Here is a 26,892-nt window from a genome sequence, read left to right as displayed (position 1 = left end):
TTCCACACATATTAGAAGACAAGAGCCCCTGCCCCGAAGAGCAAAGGAGCAGAACTGCATCAGTCTCATAAAAGCATCCTTTGAAAGCAAAGTAGGGAAAAGGATCTCCTCAATACCCGTGCAGGGAGAGTGGCACAACACTGCTGTTAAATGTTCTTCAAACTTGATTGAAAACAAGACACGGACCCGGTGTGTCCCCTCCCCCCAATTCAGGGAAATATGATCACAAGTATTTTCAGGAATATGTATGTTGTATGGGCATAGGCTGAGCTATTTCAGACTTTAGCATCTCTTGCGAAAATACATAGTCACAATACAGAACCTCCCCCTCCGCCGCCCTGATCACAATTACAGCAGCCTCCTGCCTACACACTCTCGCGTCCGGAGCGGCGGTGCGGCTCTTCCCCAGCTTCGCCTGCTTGCGCTTTGCGCAGAGGCCACCTGCAGGGGGCGCTCCTGTTCTTTCGCCGCTGAGTCCATAAGCGACTAGCTGCTTCTTAACCGAAGCTCCTCTGCTTGTCCCCCGCCCCCATCAGCTCCACGGATCACACAGATCACTCCGAGAGCCTCCCCCAGGCCCAGAGCAAGCTCCCCTAAGCGGAGCCTCCTCCGCTCCTGTGCTGCCGATCGTTAATAATTAGACGTGTCCCCGGAGCAGGGGGGACGTGTGAACGGGCCGCTGGCGGGCTGGGTGTGTGAAGAGCAGTCATTTGATTGCCTAGAGCCGCGCTGCGAGTGGAGTTTGGGGAAGGTAAAGCAAAGGGAGAACCTGCCAAAGGGCTCCCCCGCTCCCTAGTGGGGCTGGTAACATTAACTCGAGATTTATGAGACTTCCGGGGATTTTGTACCCCCCCGCATCCCCTAACAGATTAAAAAGTTATTATGGGATTTGCTTGGGAGAATGACACCTGCCCTTCTAATAAAGTTGCAGCAGCAGGCCTGAGACAGAGTGGGCTTTATTCTCTACATACACACATATAAGTCTGCAGCGCGCAATCTGGGAAACAGCTCTGCTAGCCCGGTTTCTGCTGCAGGGATCCGTCTGGTGTCGAAATGATAAAGGCAGGGAGGATAAACGGTAACCCCCTTCGCGGAAGTGTCAGGCTTAAACGGGCTCGAGTGCATGATCCTCCTGAGTGTGCGTGTAAAGAAGAGGAAATGGGAAGCAAAGCTCTGGGCTGTGCAGGTCCCCCGGCGGCTCCTGCTCCCTCGTGGCCAGTCCCTTCTCCAGAGCTGCGGCAGCTGCTCCTGCTGCCCGCAGACAGGCTCCTCCGCAGCCCCTCCAGTCCCCTGGCTCAGCTTGGTTGGCTGACTTAACATCTCTGGGGCTATTTACACCGATTGATTAAGTATTTTATGATGATTGTTCCGCTGCTGATGGGACCCTTTCAGCATCAAATTAATTCTCTGTAACATCTGCGTGGAAGGCTGTGCTGTGCTCTGGAAGTGGGGGGCTTACGGAGACATATGTTTAAGTCTATAGTAAAGATGTCCCTGTATTTCAGTGGAAACCAATACATGTGGTTTGTTGAGTCATAGCACTGAAAAGACACCTGCTTATTGTTTCTTTTAAAATGGCTGGAGCACTTAAAAAATGACTATATCGCCAAGATTACTTTAAAATCTCTCCTATTCGCGTCCAGATATGGCGGGGTGTCTTTTGACTAGCTATAGAACATAACAAGTTAACGTCGTTGGACTGATTTTTATTCTTTTGATAACACATGGACCAAAAGGTGGCAAACATGACATGAGAGATTTTGGATAAAACAATGCGTGTATCGCTACAATCCCGATTAATTTTCATCGTAACGTCCCCATTTTGTATCGGAATCATTTTTTTCCTAATAAAAACGGGCTGCAAATAGTGCATCTTGTGAGAGAAACAAACAAACAAACATAAGGGGGGGGAGGTCTCATTTGGATTCTGCAATCTCAATGAGAATAAAGAAATCCTCTTCTACTTCGCCGTTGAAACGAACTGCGATACTTTAAAATAAAACAACGAAGATATTAAAACCAGCTACTTTCATCTTGCCAATAGCCTCAGCTTTTTAAACGTGTATAATTATCAAATTTAGTACCTATGTGCTGGGACATATCTTCAAAGCGCTTACACTTTCACAAATGGCTTAAATCGGTAGTTTTATCAGTGTAGAATGGCACCATTTCACTGTTGCTCCTACTTCCAAAAATATTTTATTTTAAACCTTGTTATTATTTTCTGTTTTACGAAGATATTATATTATTTCAACTAATATAACTGAGTTAAATTGCATTTTATAAATAAAATAAATAGCACTTTTTAAAAGAAACAAAACAATTACGTTAATCATTCATCAATAATAAAGAAAATAAGTATTTTAATGTACATATTTTTACATTAAACTTCTTAATATGTAATATTTTAAAGCTTCCATTTCTGACATTTATTTACCTAATTTGTTTAATTTTTAGTTTTTTTCAAAAGTATCAAATATAATAAAATAAATAAAGTGGTTCCCATGAACTCTTTATTGCTTTTCTTTTTTCTTTTGCGAGAATGAACTAACCAACATAATCCTTGCCTTGAACATTATTAAAATACACGTTTAAATGTAATTTCACATGTGCATTTTTGTTCTTCTTACACGTTGCTGTGAGCTCGCCTTTCAGTCCTTCATGCTGATAATAAAAATCAGCTCCGCCTACGATATCTTCCATTAATGTATACCAAAAGATACAAATATTATTTTTAAAAGTCAGCCTGAATACAGTAAAAATCAGTCGGAATGCAATTAATGACGTAAATCAATATATTTCTATTGCCCAAGGAACTGAAAATAAAAAGTATGTGGTTTGTCATTTGGTCTATATTTAGGTATTTAGAAGTACCTCCATCCTAATAAATGGAAATGTCTATCGAAGCTACCAATTTATCCCAGGTGTGTATATCGGCATGTACACTACAGATACCTACAAATCTGGATTCTGTCATTGAATATTGAAGATGCATTTAAGAACCTGACGTAGGTTTAAATTTTGCCCTGAATGTTGTCTTGGAATTTTTATAGAATGACGGAAAATTGGTAGATAAAAATTTACTACTAACTGAAAGTTACCTGCATCAGACAACTGTACATACAACTCCCCTAGGAAATATGGACAGCTAAACCTCATGCATTCGGAAAAATTTAGAAGTATGTACAGAAAATAACGTTGTGCTATAAATTATCCTGGACAGAAATATACAAGGACAGGCATACAAAGTATCATTGTAAACATTACGTTACGTGCCACCTAAGCAGGGGAAATGTAAAGGCTTTAAGGATTGAACGGAGTGTATTAAGAATGTAAAGTGAATTGTAGCAGTAGGGGAAAGTTCTTGCAAATTGCTCCAAGCAGCTCTATATCCGGGGAATTGGGACGGTACAGAACTCCCTGCAGCTGATGTAGGCAGGGACAGAGGCATAGGCGGGGATATCTTGTTTTATGAACGAGGTTTCTCAACGAAAAAAGTCACCTTAGGTAACGTGAAAAGAAATAGGGGAGGGAATGAGAAAAGAGAGCACTGCCCCTTTAAAACCCTGTTGCTACCCAAACACAAGTAAACAGTACAGCGAAAAGGGAAGAGAGGCGGAGCTGAGGGAGGGCTCGGAACTCTATAACCCTCTGAACGTTCCATGTTGGGCGGGGTCAGAATACTAAAGCAGTGAACGTTCGAATGTGTGCGGCTTGGGGTGGGACAGCGGGCGGGGACAGTGCTCCACGCCACTTACTGCTGAAATGTGATGGACCTGGGAGGGGGAGACTCAGACTTGTATCAAACTTTGCAAGAGTCGAAGGCAAGAGGCTCAAGGAGAAGGCGAGGGAGAGTGATTAAGAGAAAGGTCTCTACACAATTCCCCAAGCAAGCCAGGACTTTACACACTTCCGCAGCAAGAGTCCCAAAGACAAGGCGAAACCCTTGAGTAATTTCTAACCCTTCTTCCTCCTCCTCCTCCTCCTCCTCCACAACATGCTGAAAGCTACTCGGACTCAGCTTTGCTGAACTCTTCTGGTGGAGTTTTCCGCCGGTTCGGTGTGGATCTAATGACACTGCAAAGACACTAGGATCGCTTCTTGAACTTTGCGTTGTGAGGGGCCCTGTGGGCGAAGCTCATTGTGGTAGGTAAGTCACTCACAATCCTGTTACTAACACGTAGCTGCTGCGAGAAAGCCTGCATTGTACTGTGCCGTGAGAAAGGGACATCAAGGATTGTGTACCTAGGTATAATGTGCTATCGTTTGAAACATGTGCTTCACAAAGATACTTGCACTGCAATGTAGCTACAGTCACCGAGAATGTTCATATTGAAAGGTGTCCATGTTTAATTGAGTATTCGGAGACTGATTATAAAAGTAAATCAGCAGTTGAGCGTGATCATACATTTCCTTAAACATACTCAAGTTAAACACTGGCATATTTGTCAAAGAGCTTTGTAACAGCTAAGCGATTCCTGAGGGGAGGACAGCATTTCTACGTTTACTTTCAGTTTGAATCTCTGCAGTCCCATGCACTGCTTAGCAGATGTGTTCTCTGCGCAGTGCTTATTCCACTGGCACATTAAATAATGTTTGAAGTATGTTTTCTGTTTAGGGTCTCCCTAAGAAGTTTCGGTTTCTCAAGAAATTCTGGACTTGGCCTTTAATATTAAATAAACCCTGAGCAAAGCGAGGTCCATGCACTCATTGCTTGATTAGCGCAGTGCGGTACGATAACGCTGATAAATTCCAGTCCTGTGTTAAACTAGGAGTTTTAGGTAGCAGTAGCGATTGATGTGCTTTGGTTTCTCCACACGCTAAAAAAGCGTTCGTGTGTGGTAGCTAAACTTCGTCACAGCGTACCTATTATCAGTGAGCAAAAGCAATATGTTGTTTCACTTCGTGGATCATCAAAGACAGCTACTTTCTCTACTTAGCACATTGCCATTACAGGAAAAAGAAAATCGGCGCTGCTGAGGAGTAGGTCAAAAGTAAGCAAGCAGATAAACAGAGACCTATTATGCAGATACCAGCCTTAATTTCATTAAGTGCTTTGAATGGAAAGGGAAAGGGAAGTGCCAAGGTCTAAATAACATCCGTTTTTTTCTCACCCTACTACAAGTAGACTTTAAAGGGGGGAAGCACACTCTACTACACTTTCTGGTCTTGAGTGTCGTTTTAATAAGATGAAGTCAAGTACAAATGGCAACCCACTCATTATGGTCCACTTCATAATATACGCGTTAAATTTTAAAACATATTCGATAGAAAATATATTTGAATCATACTTTTTACAGAATTACATTGTGGGTATGAGTCTTCGTCATATTAATGCATGCGCTGTATAAAATTGGACAACCACGTATAATATTAAAAGATGAAGGTGAAACTTACTAAAATACTACAGCTCCTTTTGGTAACTTTTAATATCCTATTTTTTTAATGATAAGGTTCAATGAACTGATATTAACCTGTGAACATGTCCTATTGGCCAACACTAAAAAGAGGTCTTAATCTTCTTTACCTAAATGGACATTCCTGTAATGTATCTGAATGTAAATCAAATACAGGAGTGATGCTTTACAAGAGTACTGCTATTAGTAAGTCTTAAAAAACCCCGTAGATGTCTACATTGAAAAAATCGAAAGTGTCTTCCATCTTCTGGATTTCGTAGTAAACAACAATAAACGCAAATAGAAGAAATTCCGACATGGCATGATTAAAATAAAATGAAAATGTGAATGCGTGATACTTAGATTGATATAAAATTTCTTAGATACGTTTTTCAAGCAGGACCGTTTGAAAGCTAAATTCTGTATGACAAACGTGTGTTTTGGCAAAGAACCCAAAAGACAGCTTTCAAAAGAAAAGCGTGGTGCCATTCAAATATACGTGTAGTGTATCTTGTGTAGTGAATTGGTTTTATGAGGGAATCGGTAATACTGAGGTTATGTGCTATCAGGGGAGGTACATTTCACTGAAATAATGGGTGGAGAATGTGCATTTAATCTTTGAGGCAGAATATTTCAAACTTTTGAAAATTACATGTCAGAATTTCCATCCCCAGAAATCCAGGGGCCGTTATACTCTGTGCCCCATACCAATGGTTTTCAGGCTATCCAATACCTATTTCTGGATCCCATTTCACGTGATGAGGGAAAGCGACGCCGCTTGTCTTGGTCTGAAAATAATAATTTGAATCTGATGGAAATGTAACCATACCAAGAAAGAAAGCGTATTAACCAATCAAAACTTGAATTTGCTCCGTGCGGTGCTTTCTAGCTTAGCCCAGAATGCTAGCCCTCTGCGGCTCTGGTGTGTGAAGTGAGAGCTCCCTGATTAAACATGGAAAATGATTAGTGGTGGGAAAGTTGATTAGAAATGGAGTGTATAGTTTCGGTTGAATGGACTGAGTGAAACCCTCTGACTGTCACACACCTCTCATTAACTCCCTCCCTGCACTCCCAGATCGCATACCACAGCTCAGAAGGGGTTCGTTTCATTAATAAAACTCTTTGCGCAGGGCTGCTGCTGCCTTCCCGAGTGGAGCCGAGAAACACAAGGTGCGGGCCCAGCAGCAACCGGCAGACCCCAGGGCACAGCCCTGCACGAATACTCTCTCGCGTATTCATGGTCTTAGGCAACTGATCAAAAATGAAGAAGAGCAAATAAACATAGGAGCGGCCGGGCTGTTTCTGGTGTGAGATGCCGAGCAGGAAAACAGCTCTAGGGGCCTACAGCAGGGACAGACAGCCACCCCGATCCTGTACAATCTAGAGTTCAGCCCAGGGTTTTCATTCAGAAATGTCTAATTTCCGAGGCAGCCCAGCGGATCTGACACACCGACCTGCGGGCGGGTGGAAGTCCCAGCAGGCAGGAGACACCGCGCTGCAGTGTCTAGGTGCTTTTGAACAAAATAAATCACATTTCCCCTCACATCTGAAAACGGAGGAATCCAGGACGTAGCCAACAAATCGTGGGTCAAAAGCCCATTGGAAAGACGGCCCAATAGGTCTTCCTTAATAAGGAGCAGAGACACACAGCAGAGACGCTGGGATAGCGCAATAGGCCACAACAGTAACCGGGACGAATCAATGCCACTCCGGAAAGCGGCTAATGCAGTGTCCGCCGATCCTTTTCTGAAGGGAGTTAGTATGATACTAACGCAGACACGGGATCTTGGCCTGGGAGGGGGTAATCTGGGGCAGAAACCCCGCAGTGTCCCATCCATCCAAGGCGCTTGGAGCATTGTCCCGTCAGTGACTAGTAACGCCGCAGGTTATTGTCTGTCTCTGGTGATGGTAACAGGAGTCCGAGAAATTAATATATGAAAGAGTTTGCAGCTCTCATATCTATTCCCCCGGGCGCCATTAGGCAGAGGTTTTCAATTGCAGAAACACATCTCCATGAAATCTAGTCTGGAACACCTAGTTCCGGGGGGTGGGGGGGAAAGAAGGGAGGGGGATTTATTTATTTGGAGGTCTAGAAAAGTGACTATGTCCGTAGGGCTGCAGAGGCCTCCGGGCCTGGCCACCTTTCCTCTCCGCAGATGGCGTTGCTCGCCCAAAGCCCTTCTGTGTGGCGTTGCTCCGACCATCTGGAAGGGATCTGAGCGGAAAGTGGATTTATTTAGAACCTGCAGTGCTGGAAACGTGTTGCTTTTCTCTCCTTCAATTATCTTGATAAATGAGTTGTTGTTGAAGGAAGAAAAATAAGCACCCGAGCTAGAATAAACTAGGCTGCATTGTCACCTCTAGCCCCCAGCCCTGAACCTTGTCTTGGCTCCCCTGGTAAGAGAAGACTGTAAATTTGCGCACATTCTCCTCCACTCCATCTCCCAAGAAGGCCCCAGAGGTGAGGTGTCTGCCTCAGCGGCTGCTTCAAAGCCTGGAGGGAATCAATAAGTCTGAAGAGGAGGTTTGAAGTGACTTCTGGAGATAAGATCGATGTGAAGGTAGCACTGAATGCAGAATGAAGGCGTTCTGCTTCTCACTTCTCTGCAGTGTGTGGCTAAAACCACTTGTCTTCTTGGTGGGAGTTCAGTCTCTGGAGATATTTTTGGGGTGGGGGTGGGGAGGTTGAATGACTGAAAGACAAACCAGTAGGACATACAGCCCTTTAGGAATCGATACTCGCCTTGCTTTCCTGATACACTTTCACGATTAGTTTACTTTTTCGGCTGTTGTGAGTGAATTGAACCGGACGCTTTGTGTTTTTCTTCCTCAATACAGAGACTTACTTGTTTCTTTTCCTATTCTCTGGGATCTGTGCAAACATGTACAGTAGTTGGCTCTGCACGGGTGCACTAGTGCAAAAACAAAACAAAAACAAACCCCGACCCTGGGACACTTGTTTGAATTTTTCGATTGCCTCAGTCAATGAGGAACACGCTGCATTCGGTAAATTCTCTTTCCCCCTCCCTTGCTTACAGGATTTTCTGTCGTTGTTGTTGGAAGTTCAGAAAGTCCCGAAGAAAGGTAAAGGGTTCTGCTGCTTACGTCCGCCTGGGAAGATGGGAAGCAAGGCTCTTCCAGCTCCGATCCCCCTCCACCCTTCACTGCAGCTCACTAACTACTCCTTTCTCCAGGCTGTGAACACCTTCCCAGCAGCTGTGGACCACCTACAAGGTCTCTATGGACTCAGCGCGGTGCAGACCATGCATATGAACCACTGGACATTGGGATATCCCAATGTGCATGAAATCACCAGGTCTACCATCACGGAGATGGCTGCAGCTCAGGGCCTGATGGATGCCAGATTCTCTTTCCCAACGCTACCTTTCGCCACACACCTCTTTCACCCAAAGCAAGGGGCCATCGCCCATGTAATTCCAGCTTTACACAAAGACAGACCCAGGTTTGATTTTGCCAATCTGGCCGTGGCCGCCACGCAGGAGGACCCACCAAAGATTGCAGACCTGACCAAGCTGAGTCCAGGACTTGGAAGTCCCATCTCAGGGATCAGCAAACTGTCTCCGGACAGAAAGCCCTCCAGGGGCAGGTTACCTTCCAAAACGAAAAAAGAGTTTATCTGCAAGTTCTGCGGCAGACACTTTACCAAATCCTACAACCTGCTCATCCACGAGAGAACCCACACAGACGAGCGGCCCTATACCTGTGACATCTGCCACAAGGCCTTCCGGAGACAGGACCACCTCCGAGACCACAGGTGAGGGAGGCAGCCAGAGGCAAGCAGCCTTCTCCTAGCTCCCCCAGTGAAAGGCAGCTGCTATTTCTCTCTCTAGATGTCACATAAGAAACTTTTCCTATTATTTACTACAAAGGTTCCGTGGGCTCCGCCTGGTTCAGATCACTGCACAAGAGAACCTCCTGCCAGGCTGTCAGCATGTGGACAATCTGCTGCCAAGCTAAACTGAAGGCCCCACCGATCTTGGGCCGCTGTGAATTTAAGAAATATGCCCACTTTCCTTATACTTTCCCCTGTGGTTTACATTAGCCCTAAAGGTTTGGTGGATTCATCGCTTCCCATGTAGAGGCATTTCGGCTTCTCCAGCAAGGAAGCAATGGCAAACCAATTGACAAATTAATTTACAGCTGATCCTCTAGGGGGGAATAGCAAATACATACATAATTTTTGTGGGTTGGACATGTGATTGTATTTAGAGGCGAGTCTATTAACTGAAACAAATATTCCCCATCGCTGATTAGATTGTAATAGTTTGGTAAGAACAGTATTTACAATCTGGTTTTAAGAGCTGAATGTAAAGGTAAAGGGCCAATTTCCATGCCCCCTTGTTCAGGTTAGTAGTCTAGGAAAAGTGAGTAGAACTTCGACCAAAAATTAAAATAAAATAAAATGTATGCCTAATCCTGCTCACACTGACGTTTAACGGCAAATTTCCCATTGACTTCAACGGGAGCAGGATCGGGACCAGTTTATGAAACAGATGATTTTTCCATCATGCAGTCTAATCTGTCACCAGAGAGGGCAATCTAGCGTTGATAAGAATTATTGTCAATGTTTTGAACTGATAAAGGAGGTTAATCATATGCAGAATTACAGAACAAAAATAATTAAATAATAATAAAAAAATTAATAAGAAATAAACTAAAGAGTCAGGATTTTGCCCTCCCCCACACAAACAAAGTAATTATAAGATTAAAGAATCTCTGGAGGCTTCTTGTGGCTTTTGAGTTTGTCTACAGCCATGGATTCAAACCCTTGTATTGACTTTCAGATATATCCATTCCAAAGAAAAACCTTTCAAATGTCAGGAATGTGGGAAAGGATTCTGCCAATCCAGAACTCTAGCAGTTCATAAAACTTTACATATGCAGGTAAGTTTAGCTCCAAATCTATTATTATCATACACTGTTCTTGTTCTTATCCTGTTTATTTTGTACAAACCCTTAAATAGCATGTAAGGTAGACAAATTTCTGAATGTGGTTAGGGACCTGAAATAATGAGCCATATCTTGCCATTAGTTTTTAAAGCTGATCTCCCCAATTACTTCAGTAAAGCAATATGGCCCTATCTTTTATTTTTCGTGATTAAGACATGTCTATTTAGTGTTTTTAAAATATGTAATTCTTTTAGAAAAAAGCAAATCCAGTCCAACTGAGGATTTAATTTATATAAATTGCTTGTGAATGTGGGTACTTATAAATGGTCTTTGTTAAATCTTATTAAATGCATTTCAACATTTTATAGATGTAAAAAATAAAGGTAAGCTCTGTCGGGGAAAAACAGCTGTGAAAGATTAACTGGCACCTTAAAATGATTTGCCTGTACCCCAATACATTGTATATGTCTGTAATGGTTTAATTGTCTGGAGTAAAGCTCAGCCTTACTCATAGAGATGGCCTTGTGATTTGAAATTGAAGGATTGCACTGTGCATTTTTTTCCCAGTAGATTCAAAGCGCATGAAATGGGCTGAGCTGAGAATAAAATATAGGTTGACAGGCAGGATATTTCCAGGCAGTTAAAAGTGGCATGATTTTGTATCTGTTGAGGATTAAGGGTCTAGATTTATTTAAGTAGATTCCCTATACTTCATGTTATGTTATGTAATAACAGAAAAATAATAAATTTAATAAACTAGGTAGTTTGTAAAGGATTAATCCTTTGCTTGCTTCAAATCTGAACAGGAATCTCCACACAAATGCCCCACATGTGGAAGAACCTTTAATCAAAGAAGTAATCTGAAAACTCACCTTCTTACCCATACAGACATCAAGCCCTACAACTGTGAGCAGTGCGGCAAAGTGTTCAGGCGAAACTGTGATCTGCGGCGGCACAGTCTAACTCACACCCCCCGGCAGGACTTCTAGAGCAGCCAAGGACCTGCACCTGCCTCTGCAGCTCCAAGTTGCTAATTTTGCTCAAGGACTTAATTGTAGAAAGCTACACACACACACACACACTGGGGCCAAGACCGCATACCACACTCCAGCAAAACTCCCTTAGGGAGTTGTAGACTGTCACTGCAGGATCGGGCCCCACTCCTATCCACACAAAGAGCATATGCTAGTCTCTTGTAGATATTCGCAGCTCATTTTAGAGCTCTGTACAGAATGTGGGTTTTTTTGTTTTCGTATTGTTCTGTTGGATGCACATTGATAACAAATCTGGGAGTCAAAATATCATTTAAAAGTGTATTTCAAAATACCCCCCTCCCCCAAGTATCTCCCGCTTTGTCGTATTACTTTCCTAAACATTTTGTTCTTCTGCTGTGTCAGCTGCAATAGTAACTTATATTGAATAAATTTCCCCATCTGGGCAATTGTATTGTCACAACGTTTCTGAAAAGTGTTCTTGTTTTCGCTTTTATGACTGCTGCTTTTGTGTTATCTTTTGTAAAATAAAATGAAAGCGCCCGTATTTACAACTCCATTGCTTAATAGCTTGAATGTCTACATTAAGTATTAGCTTTTGTAAAAAAAAATTTATTGAATTAACGACTTTTAAAAAAGAAATAGCTGCAAATAAACAGTGCCTGGCAAATAATGTATACAACAATCCCTAAACCAAACTGGCTTATTAGTAACTTATTTGCAATCAACCCATATATTGTAAAAGTCATCTCTTTTCCAAAGATTGCATTAGATAGTCTCCTGCTATTAGACTTTGAACATTGGCAATTCACTAGCGTAGACAGGGACTTTATACTGCAGAAGACGATTATTTTCTGATAGCTCTGAAAACAAACACTGGGACATAAATAAAATCCCATTGGATCCCATCACCCCTGGGAAGGATCATTGTAAGTCCCAATAGCGTTTAACCAACTTCATTAACATTCCTATCAGTCCTAACAATCTGCTGAATGGCAGCGTTATCAGGGCTCAGCCCTGCAAAGCCGGAGGAGTTGCAGGCGCTTGCAGGGTTGGTCAATAAAAGCCGTCAAAATCGTAACTCGTACCTAGTTAAAGAAAGAGGATGTTTCAAATGTCTCCAGAATCATTAACAGAGATAAACCACTGCACCAGAGAAGCCAAACTGCCAGCACTCTGCAACTGCCCCCTTGCAGGAGACTCCCGACGGAATGCTCCAAAGACTCCATGCAGTTCCCCAAAGATGGCCTTTAAACAGACTTTAAAGCTAGTGGGGGAGAAAAACGACCTCCCGCCCCCACCTCCAAGTGGCACAGTCTCAAGGCCTCACCAAGGAAAGCGGGGTGGGGGCTGTCACTTCGGTTTCTGCTCCTGCAGACTAACGGCGGTGTCCTGCTGTGCTAACGGTGCGGGGGGCACCAGTGACCCGGCCGGGGAGGCCACTTTTCGTTCCAAAACTGGGCTCATTTTAATTCACGTGGTGGGACAGACTTGCGGGCGGGGGCGGGAATGACCCCGCACATGCCCTGGGGCAGACAGCAAAGGCGAACCGCCCTGACGGGGACACCACTGGTGCCACTGCGGGGCTCAGCCCTTCACTGGCGGGATCCCTCAGACGCGTGCCCAGCTGCCACGGGCTCGCCCAGTGCTGGGACCCCTGCTCGGACCCCCTGCCCGGCCACTGGCGGGCTCGTCACGGCCCCCTGCTGGGAGGACCCCTCCTTATGCCACGCGCAGAGCCACTCGGGCGGCTCCTTCCGACCCCTTCTCCTGGGAGCCGCCCTTAAGCCCCACGCGCAGCCACCGGGGGGCGCCCCTGTTTAGCCCCACGCTCGGGGCGGGAGAGAAAGCGGAGGCAAGAAGCACCCGTGGCCGCCAGGCTCTGGTCCCCGCGCTCCTGCGCCGCCCGGAAACCCCGCGGGGGGGAGGGATCGGAGTCGCGGTCCGGTCCAGGACTCGCATTAGCAGCTTGTTGTGGCGCGTTTTCCCGCTCGCGGCTGGCGTCTGCTCCGCTCCTGCGCCTCCGTCTGAGCCGCGAAAGGGTGAGCGGGCTGCAGCCAGCGAGATCAGTCCCACTGCCCGGCGGGAGCGGGAAAGGAGCCCCCCTTCCCCGCTTCTGGGGGGACCTTCAGCTTCCGCCTCCCCTGACCTGGGGGCTCAGCCCCCACCGTCTCCTGCCTCCTTCCCCCTGCTCTGGGGGGGCTCAGCCCCCACCGTCTCCTGCCTCCTTCCCCCTGCTCTGGGGGGGCTCAGCCCCCACCGTCTCCTCCCTCCTTCCCCCTGCTCTGGGGGGGGACTCAACCCCCACCGTCTCCTCCCTCCTTCCCCCTGCTCTGGGGGGGGCTCAGCCCCCACCGTCTCCTCCCTCCTTCCCCCTGCTCTGGGGGGGGACTCAACCCCCACCGTCTCCTCCCTCCTTCCCCCTGCTCTGGGGGGGCTCAGCCCCCACCGTCTCCTCCCTCCTTCCCCCTGCTCTGGGGGGGGACTCAACCCCCACCGTCTCCTCCCTCCTTCCCCCTGCTCTGGGGGGGCTCAGCCCCCACCGTCTCCTCCCTCCTTCCCCCTGCTCTGGGGGGGCTCAGCCCCCACCGTCTCCTCCCTCCTTCCCCCTGCTCTGGGGGGGCTCAGCCCCCACCGTCTCCTGCCTCCTTCCCCCTGCTCTGGGGGGGCTCAGCCCCCACCGTCTCCTGCCTCCTTCCCCCTGCTCTGGGGGGGCTCAGCCCCCACCGTCTCCTGCCTCCTTCCCCCTGCTCTGGGGGGGCTCAGCCCCCACCGTCTCCTGCCTCCTTCTCCCTGCTCTGGGGGGGGCTCAGCCCCCACCGTCTCCTGCCTCCTTCTCCCTGCTCTGGGGGGGGCTCAGCCCCCACCGTCTCCTGCCTCCTTCCCCCTGCTCTGGGGGGGGACTCAGCCCCCACCGTCTCCTGCCTCCTTCCCCCTGCTCTGGGGGGGGACTCAACCCCCACCGTCTCCTCCCTCCTTCCCCCTGCTCTGGGGGGGCTCAGCCCCCACCGTCTCCTCCCTCCTTCCCCCTGCTCTGGGGGGGGGCTCAACCCCCACCGTCTCCTCCCTCCTTCCCCCTGCTCTGGGGGGGGGCTCAGCCCCCACCGTCTCTCCCCCCCCCCGCCCCGGGAATTCTCCACATGCTGTGCAGAGGGTTGAACTGCTGTGTGCTTTCTCTTCCCCTGCAGAGCCGAGCCCCCTACTTTCTCCGTGCACACCCGAGTGTGCCCTATGAGAAGGAAGTGCCTCTCTGAAACCCACATACTAGCGGGGCATGGCTCCTGCATGGAGAAACAGCTGTCCGAGAGCCTGGCTCTGCTGGGGTCTTTTGCCAGCAGCATGCGCAGGAGCACAGCACAGTGGTATGTCTATGCTGACAACACGCATTGTGATAGTAAATGACATGGCTTACACTGGTACAGCATGTCCATGCTAGGAACCTGTCTAGCCTGTGTCAGGAAATGTGTTAACTAACCCGTGTTAACTAACACCATGCCAAACACGTGTAACGGTTGAGCCCAGACAAGAGCAGGCTTGTTTAAAATCATGTTAGCTAGCTACAACCCCCAGTCAATACCTGTTTTTACACCATTCCGACATGAAGAGGATGGAGAATTGGGTTGCTGCATTCACCGGCCAGAGTAACCAAGCCTTTCAGGTCCAGAGGCTGAGGGATAGAGTCCAGTCTCCAAGATCATACTCCAGTGAGGAACTATTGTCTGTCTCTAACTCATCTATTCCTTGACTCCATTCTTTCTTCTTTTTCCTGGTCCTTTGTTCTACCCCCCAGTGCCTCTCCATCTGTCTTCTGTTCTCTGAATCAGTGTTTCCCATCCACTAATTCATTCATTGCTCCTGCTCCTAGCTCCTAATCTACTCTGTTCCCGATGGACAGTTTCTCCAACTTCCAGTGTGCTCCCCTCCCCATAATATGTTACCTACCTCCAAGTGTCTCTCTGCCTCTTTTTCTCAGTCTCTGGTTCCTAAACCCTAGTGTCTGCCTATCCCCAGTCCCAAAGGCATATAGTGGGCCAAATTTATCCCTGGGGTAACTCCAAATGGAAGTATCTTGGGGTGAATATGGCCCATATAGTCTCTCCGGGGCCGGGCTCCATTTGCAATTTGTGTAACATTTCTCTTTAGCAAAGCAAATCAAGTGGTTATGTACAAGCATTTCTTGTATTATTTATTTATTAGTATTACTGTAATACTGCACAAACACAGAACAAAAAGATGATCCTTGCCCCAAAGAGCTTACAATCTAAGTATAAAACAAGAGGCAACAGATGTCAATAATCTTCCCACTCTGAACAGACACACATGCTGTCACTTCATATTCTCAGTGCTTCAAGAAACTCGCTACACATTTTTTGATTGAAGTTAAGAGTACAGGCAAAGACAGGTGTTTTTAACAGTCACTTATTCCCTTGATTTTTTTTAAACCAGTAGCCGTAACCTTAAAAAGTCAGCGAATATTTTAAAATTTCTCTGTGTGATCATGCTTCACTATGCCACTGTGCTACACCACCCTGTCCCGTGGTCCTCTGACAAGAATAGCTTTCTTGGGCACATGGAAGCTGCGTTGGTAATAATCAAATAATAAGTATGCTGAAAATGTAACAAAGAACAGTTAATGGCTCATTGTTTGGTTTTAAATTTGTTTAGCATAGTGCTAAAGGATCTGTAAAGCTCTCTTTTGGGCAGGGGTCATGCTTTTTGTTATCTCTGTAAAATGCCATCCATATTTGTCACAATGTAAATAATAAATATAATAATGAATAACTTTGGCATTAGCATTCATTTTCACACAAAGTATTTTTTTTGTTCTACTGCAGTCTTGCTGCTGACAATTACATCTGCACCCTCTGGTAACCCACTGAAGTTTTCTAAATCCCCTTTTCTCCCTGTTTTTGTTTAATTTAATCTCTATCCCCATCTCTTTTTTTACTTGCCTAGTCTATCTCCACCTTTCCTATATCCCTGTTCTGTACGTCTCTCTGTATTTTAGATGGTTACTAGGTATAATGGTGTGAAAGAAAGGGAAAACTTGGGCTGAATATCTGAAAAAGCTTCCTGAAAGTGAGATCTGTTAGCCTGTGGAAAGCAAGTAGTGTCCTGTTCAGGGGTTGAATTGGGTGGATACAGGGGGAGGGGAATGGTTGTACTCTTCCAAACTCCATGCACAAAATAAGCTTTGTCCATGTTAGTTGCTAAAATGAGATATGCTCACATTGGATTGTGCAGATGTTCAAAATACATTTGTATGTGCTTGCTGAGCTCTTCTGGTCTCTTTGAAGCCTTCTGTGGGGTTTGAATATGCCCATGGGCTCAGCTAGGCTCTTGGTAAATGGCTCCTTTTTCACTGGGGATAAATAATAAGTGGTGGTATTTGGTGCCAAAATGAAATGTCACTCAGTAAATTGTGCAGAACTGTGACCCGCACTCTCCTTTCTTGCATACGGAATGAAATAGTTTATCATGTTGACATTTTATCTATCATTGCAAGGCTGTCTGAGTTAACACCTCACTGACATGGATGGGGGACTAACACCACTCAGAACTTTTACTCCAGGCTCCCTGCAGACTCTGATATTTCTGTAGCAGTTACACACCATTCACATTTTTCTTCTACCATAATAGCTAGATACTTACATTTTTTGTCAGACTGGACAGAGCATCACAAAATGTAGTTTAGGGAGCTATCTTGCCCTGGCAAGGAATGAGCTAATTAGTCTTTTTTCAGCTCTCACTGCCTGTGTTCCTTATCTCTTTCTTTGTCTTCTCTTTTAATTTACAACCAAATCTTGGGTCAGGTCTATACTAGGAGTGGTTTTCTGGTATAAAATATATGGTTGCCAGTATAGCTTATTTCAGCCCCCAAACAAAACAAAATATACCAGCTGCTGGTATACCTGTGTTTATATTAGGGGCTTTTGCCAGCCCAGCTATGTTGGTTAGGAAGCACACCTCTTTATATCTCTGACCGGCATAGCTGTGCCAACAAACATTTGCAGAGTAGACCTGGCCTCACTCTTTCCCTGGTCTGTATTGTCTTTTGGAGCTCATTCATTTGTTCCATCCTCCTCATCCCACACCTTTCTGTAAAGATTCTCTTTCCTGTGCCTTTCTACTGTCTACATTAGAAATGCAACAGCAACACAGCTGCAGTAGCACTTCAGTGCAGACGCTTGCTGCAGAGACAGAAGGGGCTCTTCTGTCACTGTAGTAAATCCACCTCTCTAACAGGCAGTAGCTGGGTCGATGGAAGAATTTTTCCACCAACATAGCAGTGTGTAGACTAGGGCTTAGTTCAGCTTAACTACTCTCGGGGTGTGACTGAGGCTTTGTCTACACTGGAACTTCATCAGCAAAACTTTTGTCGTTCAGGGATGTTAAACCCCCCCGCCCCGAACGACGAAAGTTTTACTGACAAAAAGCACCAGCGTGAACAGCAATTTGTTGGCAGGAGCACTCTCCTGCCGACAGAGCTGCTTCCGCTCATTGTGGGTGGAAGTTTTTTGTGACAAACAGCAGCTACTCTGTGCGCCTTTTAGCAGCATGGCTGTAGCAGCACAGCTGTGTCGCTAAAAGGTGTGCAGTGTAGCCAAACTGTAGTTGAGTCGACTTAACTTTCTCCTGTAGACCAGCTCTTAGGTGTTGTCCATTCTTAGCTCCTTTTCCCCCAGATCTTTCCCCTGCTCTTTCCCCTCTGCCTCTCTCTTGCCTTTTCATGTCTCTCCCTCTGCTTGTGTCTCAACCTTCCTTGCTCCTGACCTCATTCTGAGAACTCAGGGGTGGTCTACACTAAAAACTTAAGTTGACCACACCCCTGAGAGACGTGATTAAGCCTATCTAAGCCCTGGTATAGACAGTGCTAATTCGATGGGAAAATTCTTCTGTTGACCTAACTGCTGCCTCTTGGAGAGATGGATTTACTATGGCAAAAGAAGAACCCCTTCCATCATGGTAGTAAGTGTCTGTACTACAGTGGCACAGCTGCAACGCTGCAGTTTGTGGCTTACAGACTGCTCTGAGACTCCTACAATGCTTCAGCAGTGTTCCATACTCATGTAGAACTGTGGCTTCCTCCTTATTGAGTATTTGTGAGAGATCTTGTACATTTTAGATAGTTTTTGAGAGATGTTAACTTTTACAGGGAAAGGAGATTGATGTTTTTATCCAGATGAAAAGGTAACAAAATAATTTTGTTACTGACATTGTTTACTAGGCACCATCACTGAAACTGTCAGCTGACATCCTTTGGCATCATTACTTTTAGAGGAAGGGTCTGACTCACTGCCTGAGGTGTTTTGAGGATGTTTGAAGGTGTGTCAGCTGCGCTTCACGTCAGTGCACCTTGATGTGTTTCTTTGGCATGGATTGAAAGGTACAGTTTCTAAATCTCCCAGTGACCCATTATTTATGGATCACTGATATGATAGAATGTAACTGTTCCTGTCTATCATGTTAATGCAAGTTTGCCTATGTACAAAACAGCCTGTATTCCAGGGATAATACTGTGCATGCACAATAAGAGCGCATACAAAAATCTTTGTGAAAAGATTACATACACTGGGCATTTTCAAAACTTAATTATTGTAGCCATTTTATTTATTTATGTGAACTATTTAACTAGAAAAACTAAACACAGAGTTCACAGTGTGGAATTAGGGCAATCTGAGACTCTAGGCACACCACAACACAAGCCACTCCATAGGTCCACCTTTGTGTCCTCACTTTCATGTTGTGGCCCCACCCTCACTTGGATTGGTGGTGGCAGAGAGGACCCATCCCTTCCCAGTTTGGCCAGAATCTGGGGAGGTAAGGGTAGCAGCAGTAAGATCCCCAGCACAATATATCTGCTTTTATGCATGAGTCAGGGCACACCATCCTTCTTCTGCCACACACAGAGTCCCCTGCACCTAACCCCAACCCCACAAGAAGGGATCTTGAAGTTAACACCCCATTTAGATGCACACCTAACAGAACTATTGTTTCACACTTTCGGCAGGCTCAGGCAGGCATCACTGTATTGGTTACATTTGTTTCACATCTTCAAACTTCTATTCAGAACGTGGGGGCTAGAAACATAAACGTTTTAAAAATGAAAAATTAGAGTCTGATGTAATCACATGACTCTACCAGCTGGGACTCTAGGCATGGGCCTATAGTGCCTATGCCTTAATAGCTATAGATACAGCATTTGTTTGTTTGTTTTTCTACTGAGAAGACTGGGGGATTTTTTTATTCAGTTTTCCAAATAGGTAACTGAGGCACACAACAGGTTAATTTTCCCAAAGTCGGACAATAAAGTCGTGATTCAGCTGAGATCACAAATCAGAAGCTTTCTGACTCTCAGCCCTTTGCTTTAACAATCACTGGAACACAACATTTTAATTTTACTGAAATATGTAAAGTATCCACAGTAGGGACTAGCAATCAGAGGAGTATCTTCTTTAAATCTGAGGCTTATTTTTTTTAATTACAGGAACACAAAGAGTATTAAACTCCCAAATGCCTGTTATTTTATATATATATATATATATATAATGCTTATACGTATGTGTGTGTGTATAGTGAAATCATGTTCCCTCCCAAGAGCAATCTAAATGTACTACAGTAGGAAATTTCTGAGCTAATTATAACATCATGGTAGCAAAGATTTTGGTTGAGAGCTGACACGCTTCTCTGCTTCCCACCCCAAAAATCCTTTTGGCTGAAATTTTCCCTGCTTAATTTTAACTCAAAAGATAATTTGTTGGCTATTTCAAAGAAAACCGATTTAGTCATTACTGAGGCCCCCTACATGGAGTTTTGGCCAGTGGATCTACATAATTTGAGGGGCCTCTTTTTACATCCATGACTCTGATATATGACTCTTCTCTGCCATAATGAGATTGCATCAAGTATCTTCAGTTTCAAATGTTACATGCTCTGAGGCATATACACTGTGGATTTCATAGTTTAATAGTTTAATGGTGTGAACACATGATTAGTTCATCTAGTCTGACCTCCTGCATAACAGGCCACAGAATCTCACCCAGTAATTCCTGCATCTAGCCAATAACATCTGTTTAAATTAGAGCATATATTTTAGAAAGATGTCCAGTCTTGATAATACTAGATGATGCCCTCCTCCATGATTGAATGATACGCAGAACAACTACAGGGTCATATGGACTTGGCATAATTTATATAATTAAACAGTTTTTGGTTGACAAAGAACCCTTTTTAAAAACTAGAAATTTTCACCAAAAACATTTTTAATTTCTTTTTCTTTTTCTTTTTTGTTGTTGTTGATGAAATTGGAAAATGTCATTTTTATAATTTATCATTTTCTTCCCTCCCTTTTTTGGTGGCCAAAAGAAAAAAGTGAAGGAATAAGGAAAAAAGGGGGGAAAGTAAAACAAAACAAAACAAAAAACCACAGAAAAACTAAAAAAATGAAAAATGAAAAAAATTGAAAATGATTTTTTTAAATTTATGATAAAAATTTCCATGAATATATTGAAATAAATGAAACATAATTTCAAAATCAGTAGAATTAAAAAGACTAGGAAGCTTGCTTCCATTTTTCAACACATTTTAAGTCCCTAACATGCAATCTGATCCTAGATGTGCTGCACAGTGGGCAATTTTTGCATGGTATTATGGAATATTCTCTCAGATTTTGGGAATTGTGGGAAGAGGGGATCAAACTCCCATAATTCGCCCTGCTTTATTCCCAAATGTAGGTGCATGGATGGTTTTATTATTAATTATTATTATTATTTTATTGTATTACTGTAACAGCAACATGACCCAGCTCAGATCAGGGCAGCATTGCTATTGTACATACAAAAATTAAGTGACTGTCTTGAAGAGCTTCTGATCTAAACAGACAAGACAAAGGGTGTTTAATGTTACAAAACAGGTTATTAGCAGAGCTAGGAACCAAACCTGTGTCTCCTGAAGATTTTATTTGATGTTTTTATTCATAAATATCATTTCAAACATTTGGTGGTGGAATCAAAACTTTGACTTTTTTACCTACTCTGCTTGTTTATCAATATGTTTTCAAGTTTAGAGTAAGAATAATTAAGATATTCAGTAGGTTTTTAATTTATGTGAAATGATATAAGCTTAAGAACACAGAAGCCCTTCAACTCAGAAGGACAATGGATAAGCAATAATATATTATTAGGCATCTTGCTGTTAATCCTGATGTTCTGGGGGAACTTTGTTTGAGGCACACTGTGGGATTGGGTGTTTGGTCTAGGGTTCTTGCACCACAATCTGTCGGACTTCCTGTTGAAAGAACACTAGGAAATTAATGCCACTCCAGTTCCCCCTCTATACCTGGTAGCTCCATAGACAGTGTGGGAGGTGGTGTGCAGATGTAGGGGACAGTCAATAGCATCATAGCTCATGAAGGAACTGTGCTACAAAGAGGGGCTGAGTTCATGATAGCTGTGTCTGGAAATCCAAAGACAGAGCTTGCAAATATATTCGCTCTCTAAACAGACTCAGTCTCTTACCTCTAGATCAAAGGACTGGTTCAAAGATCCTGAATAACTGGGGCAGCTTATTTTTGTCCCATAGGCAACTTGCTAGTGCAGTGGTTTTCAACCTGTGATCTGCGGACCTCTGGGGGTCCGCAGACGATGTCTAAGGGGTCTGCGAAAGGTTGTTACCGTAGAACAGTGGTTTTCAACCTGTGGTCTGTGGACCCCATTCAAAAATTTTTAGGGGTCCACAAATGAAAAAAGGTTGAAAACCACTGTGCTAATGGTATGAGATAGCGGCTCCTACTGCATATAGGGGACAACAGGCCCTATCTTGTGATTTGATCCACAGAGGCTACTGATCCCAGCACAGCAGTGCTTCACCTTGATTCTGCTTGGCTCAAGAAGGATTAAGACATGTTGTGACTTGTCGTTTCAGTATGTTGCACCTTATAAAGACAAGGTAGTTGTGGGCCATTATGTAAAACTAGGTGGGCGTCATGTGTCTGCCCCAACTGCAGATAAGTGAAACCTCCGCATGTCTTTCCATTCAAACTCTCACCATTTTAACCATTTGAATAAAAAAGAAATAGCTAATAAAAGATGATTCACCTAATGCCAAATCTGAGCTCTGTAGATCAGCTTTGATCAAATACACTGACATTTGGGTAACTGCATTATTATTATAAAACATCCTTTTAACTTTTTTTCCAGATGCTCTTTGTTTAAACTTTGCTTTGATCATTGTGTGGGTCTTTCCATTTCAGCAGATATTTATCCACAGTGAATGAAATGAAGGTGGATTTTTAGATTTGTTCTTCATATGGATTTTCTTTCCCTTGTTCAAATTTTAAATCAGTGAAGCTACTTTTTAAAACTAACCCTCTTACTCAGAAATACAGTTATTTATTCTTAACTGCTCTGTGGCCTTTAACAACTCAACTTGTCAGTGTCTCAATTTCTCCATCTATAAAATAGGGAAAACAGTACTTGGTTACCTCACAGGAATGGTTGTGAGGATTAATTAGGTAATGTTTATACAGCATTTTGAAAGTATAAACATCTAAGTGATACAAGGACTATCTAGTAGTAAGTACCCTCTGGTAGTAGTCATTTGAGTTTGCAATATGTTAATTAGTACTAGTGCTAGAATAGTATATTTTGAAAGGGAATGTTCATTTGAGAAACTAATTTTCAAATAGGGTCTAAGAAGTAAGAGCACCAATTTCCAAATAAGAGCCAAAATCTGTAGAGAAGCCCTTTATGGAATTTCTCTTCTGAATAAAGTTACTGGTGTGTAAGTGTTTGTAGGATCAGGCCCTGTAGATGTCAACTCCATATCAAACATTAAAAATACTTGAGTTGTCACCTAAAACACCATAGACTTGAAGGCCCTATTATTATATCTCTAGATTAAACAGAAGGTAGTCATTTTTAAACCATGCATTCTCAAACATATTCACAGTACGGCCCACATCTTAATAGACAGATTGTTGTGCAGATTCTATTCATGCTGTCTGCAATTGCATAACATTTGTGGCAACTACAGCAATGGCAGTTTTGCCATTTACTTCAGTGGAAACAGGACTGGGCCAATGCAGTGATAAATGAAGACAGTGGGAGCTGAAGGGGAAAATCAGGCCACTTCCATTTAGGTTCCTAAATGTGGATTTAGGAGCCCAAAGTTTAGGCAATCCATATGAATATTTTGGTGTAACTCATTTTGTAAGTATGAAAGTCCATTCATCCAATAATAACCCTCTTCATGAAGTAGAAGTAAGTTGCAGTATAAAAGAGATACATTTGAAACGGATGCATTTGCCCTTCCAAGTGAGCCATGCGATTATTTAAATGTTAGCATAACTAATTAGTATTAATTATTATTTACGTATCCAACTGGTAATGGTGCAAGTGAGTCATTTCTTCATTGGGGCAGAAATGAATAGACCCAGAGACAAGATAGTTCTCCTTAGTTTATTTTTATTAAGAACACACTCAGAATTTCTGTTGTTACCTGTAACAAAGATGTTTGCTGTTAATACAATCAGCCATGTTTACAGTTTTCTCTTGTAATAATCTTTTAATACTCCAGCAAAGCTGTGATGTTCAAACGGCTGTAGCCAGCTAGGTTCTTCCTCTTAATGTTGCCTCAAGAAACTGCTTCTGAGGCTGTGTGATTGCATATGGGCCCCATCTTGCAAACACCTATACATGTGAGTAACCTGATGGACTTGAGTAGTTAAACTAAACGTGGGGCTTGTGCAGGTAAAGTGCACTAGAGGGGTGTGTTTGTAAAGCGCTCTACTGTGCTGTGTAGACCCTTCTGGCGCATTCTAAAAGGTATATAGTTTGTGTTGACGTAGTCCTGTTTCAAACAGGACTATGTTAATGTGAACTAGGTATCTTTTAGAACATGCCAGCAAGGTCTATGTAGGGCAGAAAAGCACAGCATGTTAGCGCACTTCACAAATCACAACCCTCTGGCACTCTTTTCCGTACCATGTAGAGAAGCCCTTTATGGAACTTCTCTTATGAGTAAAGTTACTTGTGTGTAAGTGTTTGCAGGATCAGGCCCGGTAGATGTTAACTCCATATCAAACATTAAAAGTACATGATCTGTCACCACAAACCACCATAGACTTGGGGTCCCTATTATTATATCTCTAGATTAAACAGAAGGTAGTCATTTTTGAACCTATGCATTCTCAAACATATTCACAGTATGGCCCACATCTTAATAGACAGATTGTTGTGCAGATTCTATTGATGCAGGCTGCAACTGCATAACATTTGTGGCAACTACAGCAATGGTTTACATGAAAAAGCAATATCAGGAAAATATTTAATATAGTTTTAGCAGGACTTAATACAATTTATTAGGTGGAAACAAGGAGTAGAATAGCACCAGGTGCATCCAGAAGAAATATCTGCTTTTGAAACTAGTTGAAATGATGATTGTCAAATTGCCACTAAAGAACCCAGGCTTCCAAACTGTCCCTTTCTTTTCTGACTGCAGTGAGACCCAACCTTATAGTCCAGCTGCCAAAGTCAGGCCTTATCTACCCTGTTTTTTCTGAAAAACACTATAGAAGACTGAAGAACTAGTAGGTTTATGACGTTACTGAGACCACAGAAGCCAAGCCTGACTGAGAGGGGAAGTAATTTTTCATTCAGACTGTTTAAAATAGTTTGTTTCTTTTTGTTAATGTATATTTAAATCAAATACCTAAAAGCATGTGGAAAAAAACCTTTTTCGTTAAAGATTCCATACCAGCCCCTTCATTCAAGGTCTGAGCAAGCTCCTAATCTATATATCCAAGTCCTTTTCAGGGATACCTCTACCGGAACAGGGAAGACAGCATTTGCCCATCTTCATATTTCTATGTGAAAAAACAAGTAGAAAAAAGTTAGGCATTTTTTTTATGACATATAAGCAAAAAAGCTGCAACCTCAATCTTTCCCCCACCTTTAACATTGGGCCTAATTCTGCAGCTGCTGCATGTAAACAACTCTCACTGAAGCCAGTTGTAATTGCTGACATGCACTGGCTGCAGAATCAGGCCCACTGCTACTAAATCCTCCCCTTCCCGTTCCCATCATTCTTTCATCCTTCGGGCCAAAGCAGGTCATAGAAGTTTTAAGGTTAAAATGAAAGTCAGTCATTCACTGCATTTGTTTAAAATAAAACTGCCACAGATGTCAGAAGCCCCAGGAATGGTAGGAATAAATAATTACTTTCTGATAAGTGTACACTGTGGAGTCTTTTTGTGAGACGATCTCTATTAGTCATCCTTTTCTTATTGACTTGCTTTGATCATTTCCTTGGTAACCATATCAGGCTATTTCACCTCCTTCATTTATCACAAGAAGGGGCCATTATTGTAAAACTCATTGTCTTATTGGAAAATACTATGGACATATCAAATCATTTTGTTTGTATTGAGTATTTTTCAGAATTTACAGTGCTAGACTCAGTCATACATCTCATATCAAGCATATTTTTTTCTCCATAGCTAATTCAAAGTATTAAAAAAAACTCCTTTTCTATACCTTAACTAATAAAGGTCACTTTTAATATACAGTATCCTCTTAAAGTATTTGCATTAGAAAGTCTGAATATTTATTATCCTTTCTCAAATATAATTGTAGGCAACCTTCCTGTACTCTGGGTGTCTATCCTAACATTAAAATGACAAAATACTTAACATACTGTCTTATAACACATTGGTGAACATTTCTTAAAATAATAATACAAGGAGGTCTAATTAGTTCAAAATAATTTAAAAGTGTACAGCCATAAGCTGAATTAATGGCAACCAAATTTTGGATTCTTCTGCCATTTATACAGTTCATTATTTTTATGTTTTGTACATAAAAACTAGAACTGCATATACCTACAATAACAGCAAAGAAAGGATTATATATAAGCAAACTATAGTTCTTTTTATACTGTTGCATAAATGCAACAATTTAACCAATTAATAATTTAATTAACCTCATCACAACAAAAGCAGTATTTGTTGTAGCATTTTAACTATATACTTATACCCTTTAGAAACCAATTCCATTATAGTCTTGTATAAATATACATTTGTTTTCAAAACACTCTAAGGAATTGCTGGTTATGTAGTCATAAAACACACACAAGACCAATAAAGATATAAATGCATATGAAAAAATGGCAAAAGTTGATAGAAAATATGGATCAAAGAATAGAAAATCTGAATCCAATTTCTTTTCCCTTTCTTCAAACATATATTAAATGAATAATAAAATTGAGCCATCACAGTCTCCAGACAACACATCTTCATTGCTGCTTCTCATTTTTAATGTAATTTTTTTATGGAAATCATCAATTCATCATATACAAAACTTCCTGTTAATAAGCATTTTAGAAAGGTACATCGTATTTGTTCTACAAGACTTAGTCAGAATTTGAACAGAAAAAAAAGAGAAAAATTCCAAGATATCAAACTGAACACTGAAAACAAAATAATGTAAATATTGGAGACATATTTTAATATCTAATATGCACTAAGTAAATTTTAAAATCCATATCTGCATACAGTTAACTGCATTGCCACAGAAGCATCTGAAAAACTTGAATAC

At 43.0% G+C, this 26,892-nt stretch overlaps 1 protein-coding gene across 4 annotated transcripts; it reads left to right on the top strand.

Annotated features, from left to right (window-relative positions):
• The first annotated feature begins 3,724 nt into the window (after nucleotides 1-3,724).
• Nucleotides 3,725-11,810, top strand: OSR2 (odd-skipped related transciption factor 2). 4 transcript variants are annotated; one of them, XM_073329358.1, is made up of 4 exons: nucleotides 3,725-4,146; nucleotides 8,435-9,171; nucleotides 10,202-10,301; nucleotides 11,114-11,810. In XM_073329358.1, the coding sequence occupies exons 2-4, from the start codon at nucleotides 8,516-8,518 to the stop codon at nucleotides 11,294-11,296; spliced, it is 939 nt and encodes a 312-aa protein (XP_073185459.1). In that variant the 5' UTR covers nucleotides 3,725-4,146; nucleotides 8,435-8,515; the 3' UTR covers nucleotides 11,297-11,810. The 4 variants fall into 4 exon arrangements, with proteins under 4 accessions (XP_073185459.1, XP_073185462.1, XP_073185460.1 ...); XM_073329361.1 differs by having other exon boundaries at nucleotides 3,725-4,150; nucleotides 8,591-9,171; XM_073329359.1 differs by having other exon boundaries at nucleotides 3,725-4,150; nucleotides 11,196-11,810.
• The last annotated feature ends 15,082 nt before the right edge of the window (nucleotides 11,811-26,892 follow it).

This window comes from Lepidochelys kempii, chromosome 2 (genome assembly GCF_965140285.1).
Source record: "Lepidochelys kempii isolate rLepKem1 chromosome 2, rLepKem1.hap1, whole genome shotgun sequence".
Lineage (NCBI taxonomy): Eukaryota > Metazoa > Chordata > Testudines > Cheloniidae > Lepidochelys > Lepidochelys kempii.
Note: the sequence above shows the minus strand (reverse complement) of the source record. Positions and strands in the feature narration are given on the sequence as shown.

Bases quoted from the DNA above. Each gene is read 5' to 3' on its own strand.
- OSR2 (XM_073329358.1), top strand. From the start codon at position 8,516: ATGGGAAGCAAGGCTCTTCCAGCTCCGATCCCCCTCCACCCTTCACTG. The intron at 9,172-10,201 runs GTGAGGGAGGCA...ATTGACTTTCAG, and splicing joins GACCACCTCCGAGACCACAG to ATATATCCATTCCAAAGAAA. The intron at 10,302-11,113 runs GTAAGTTTAGCT...AAATCTGAACAG, and splicing joins ATAAAACTTTACATATGCAG to GAATCTCCACACAAATGCCC.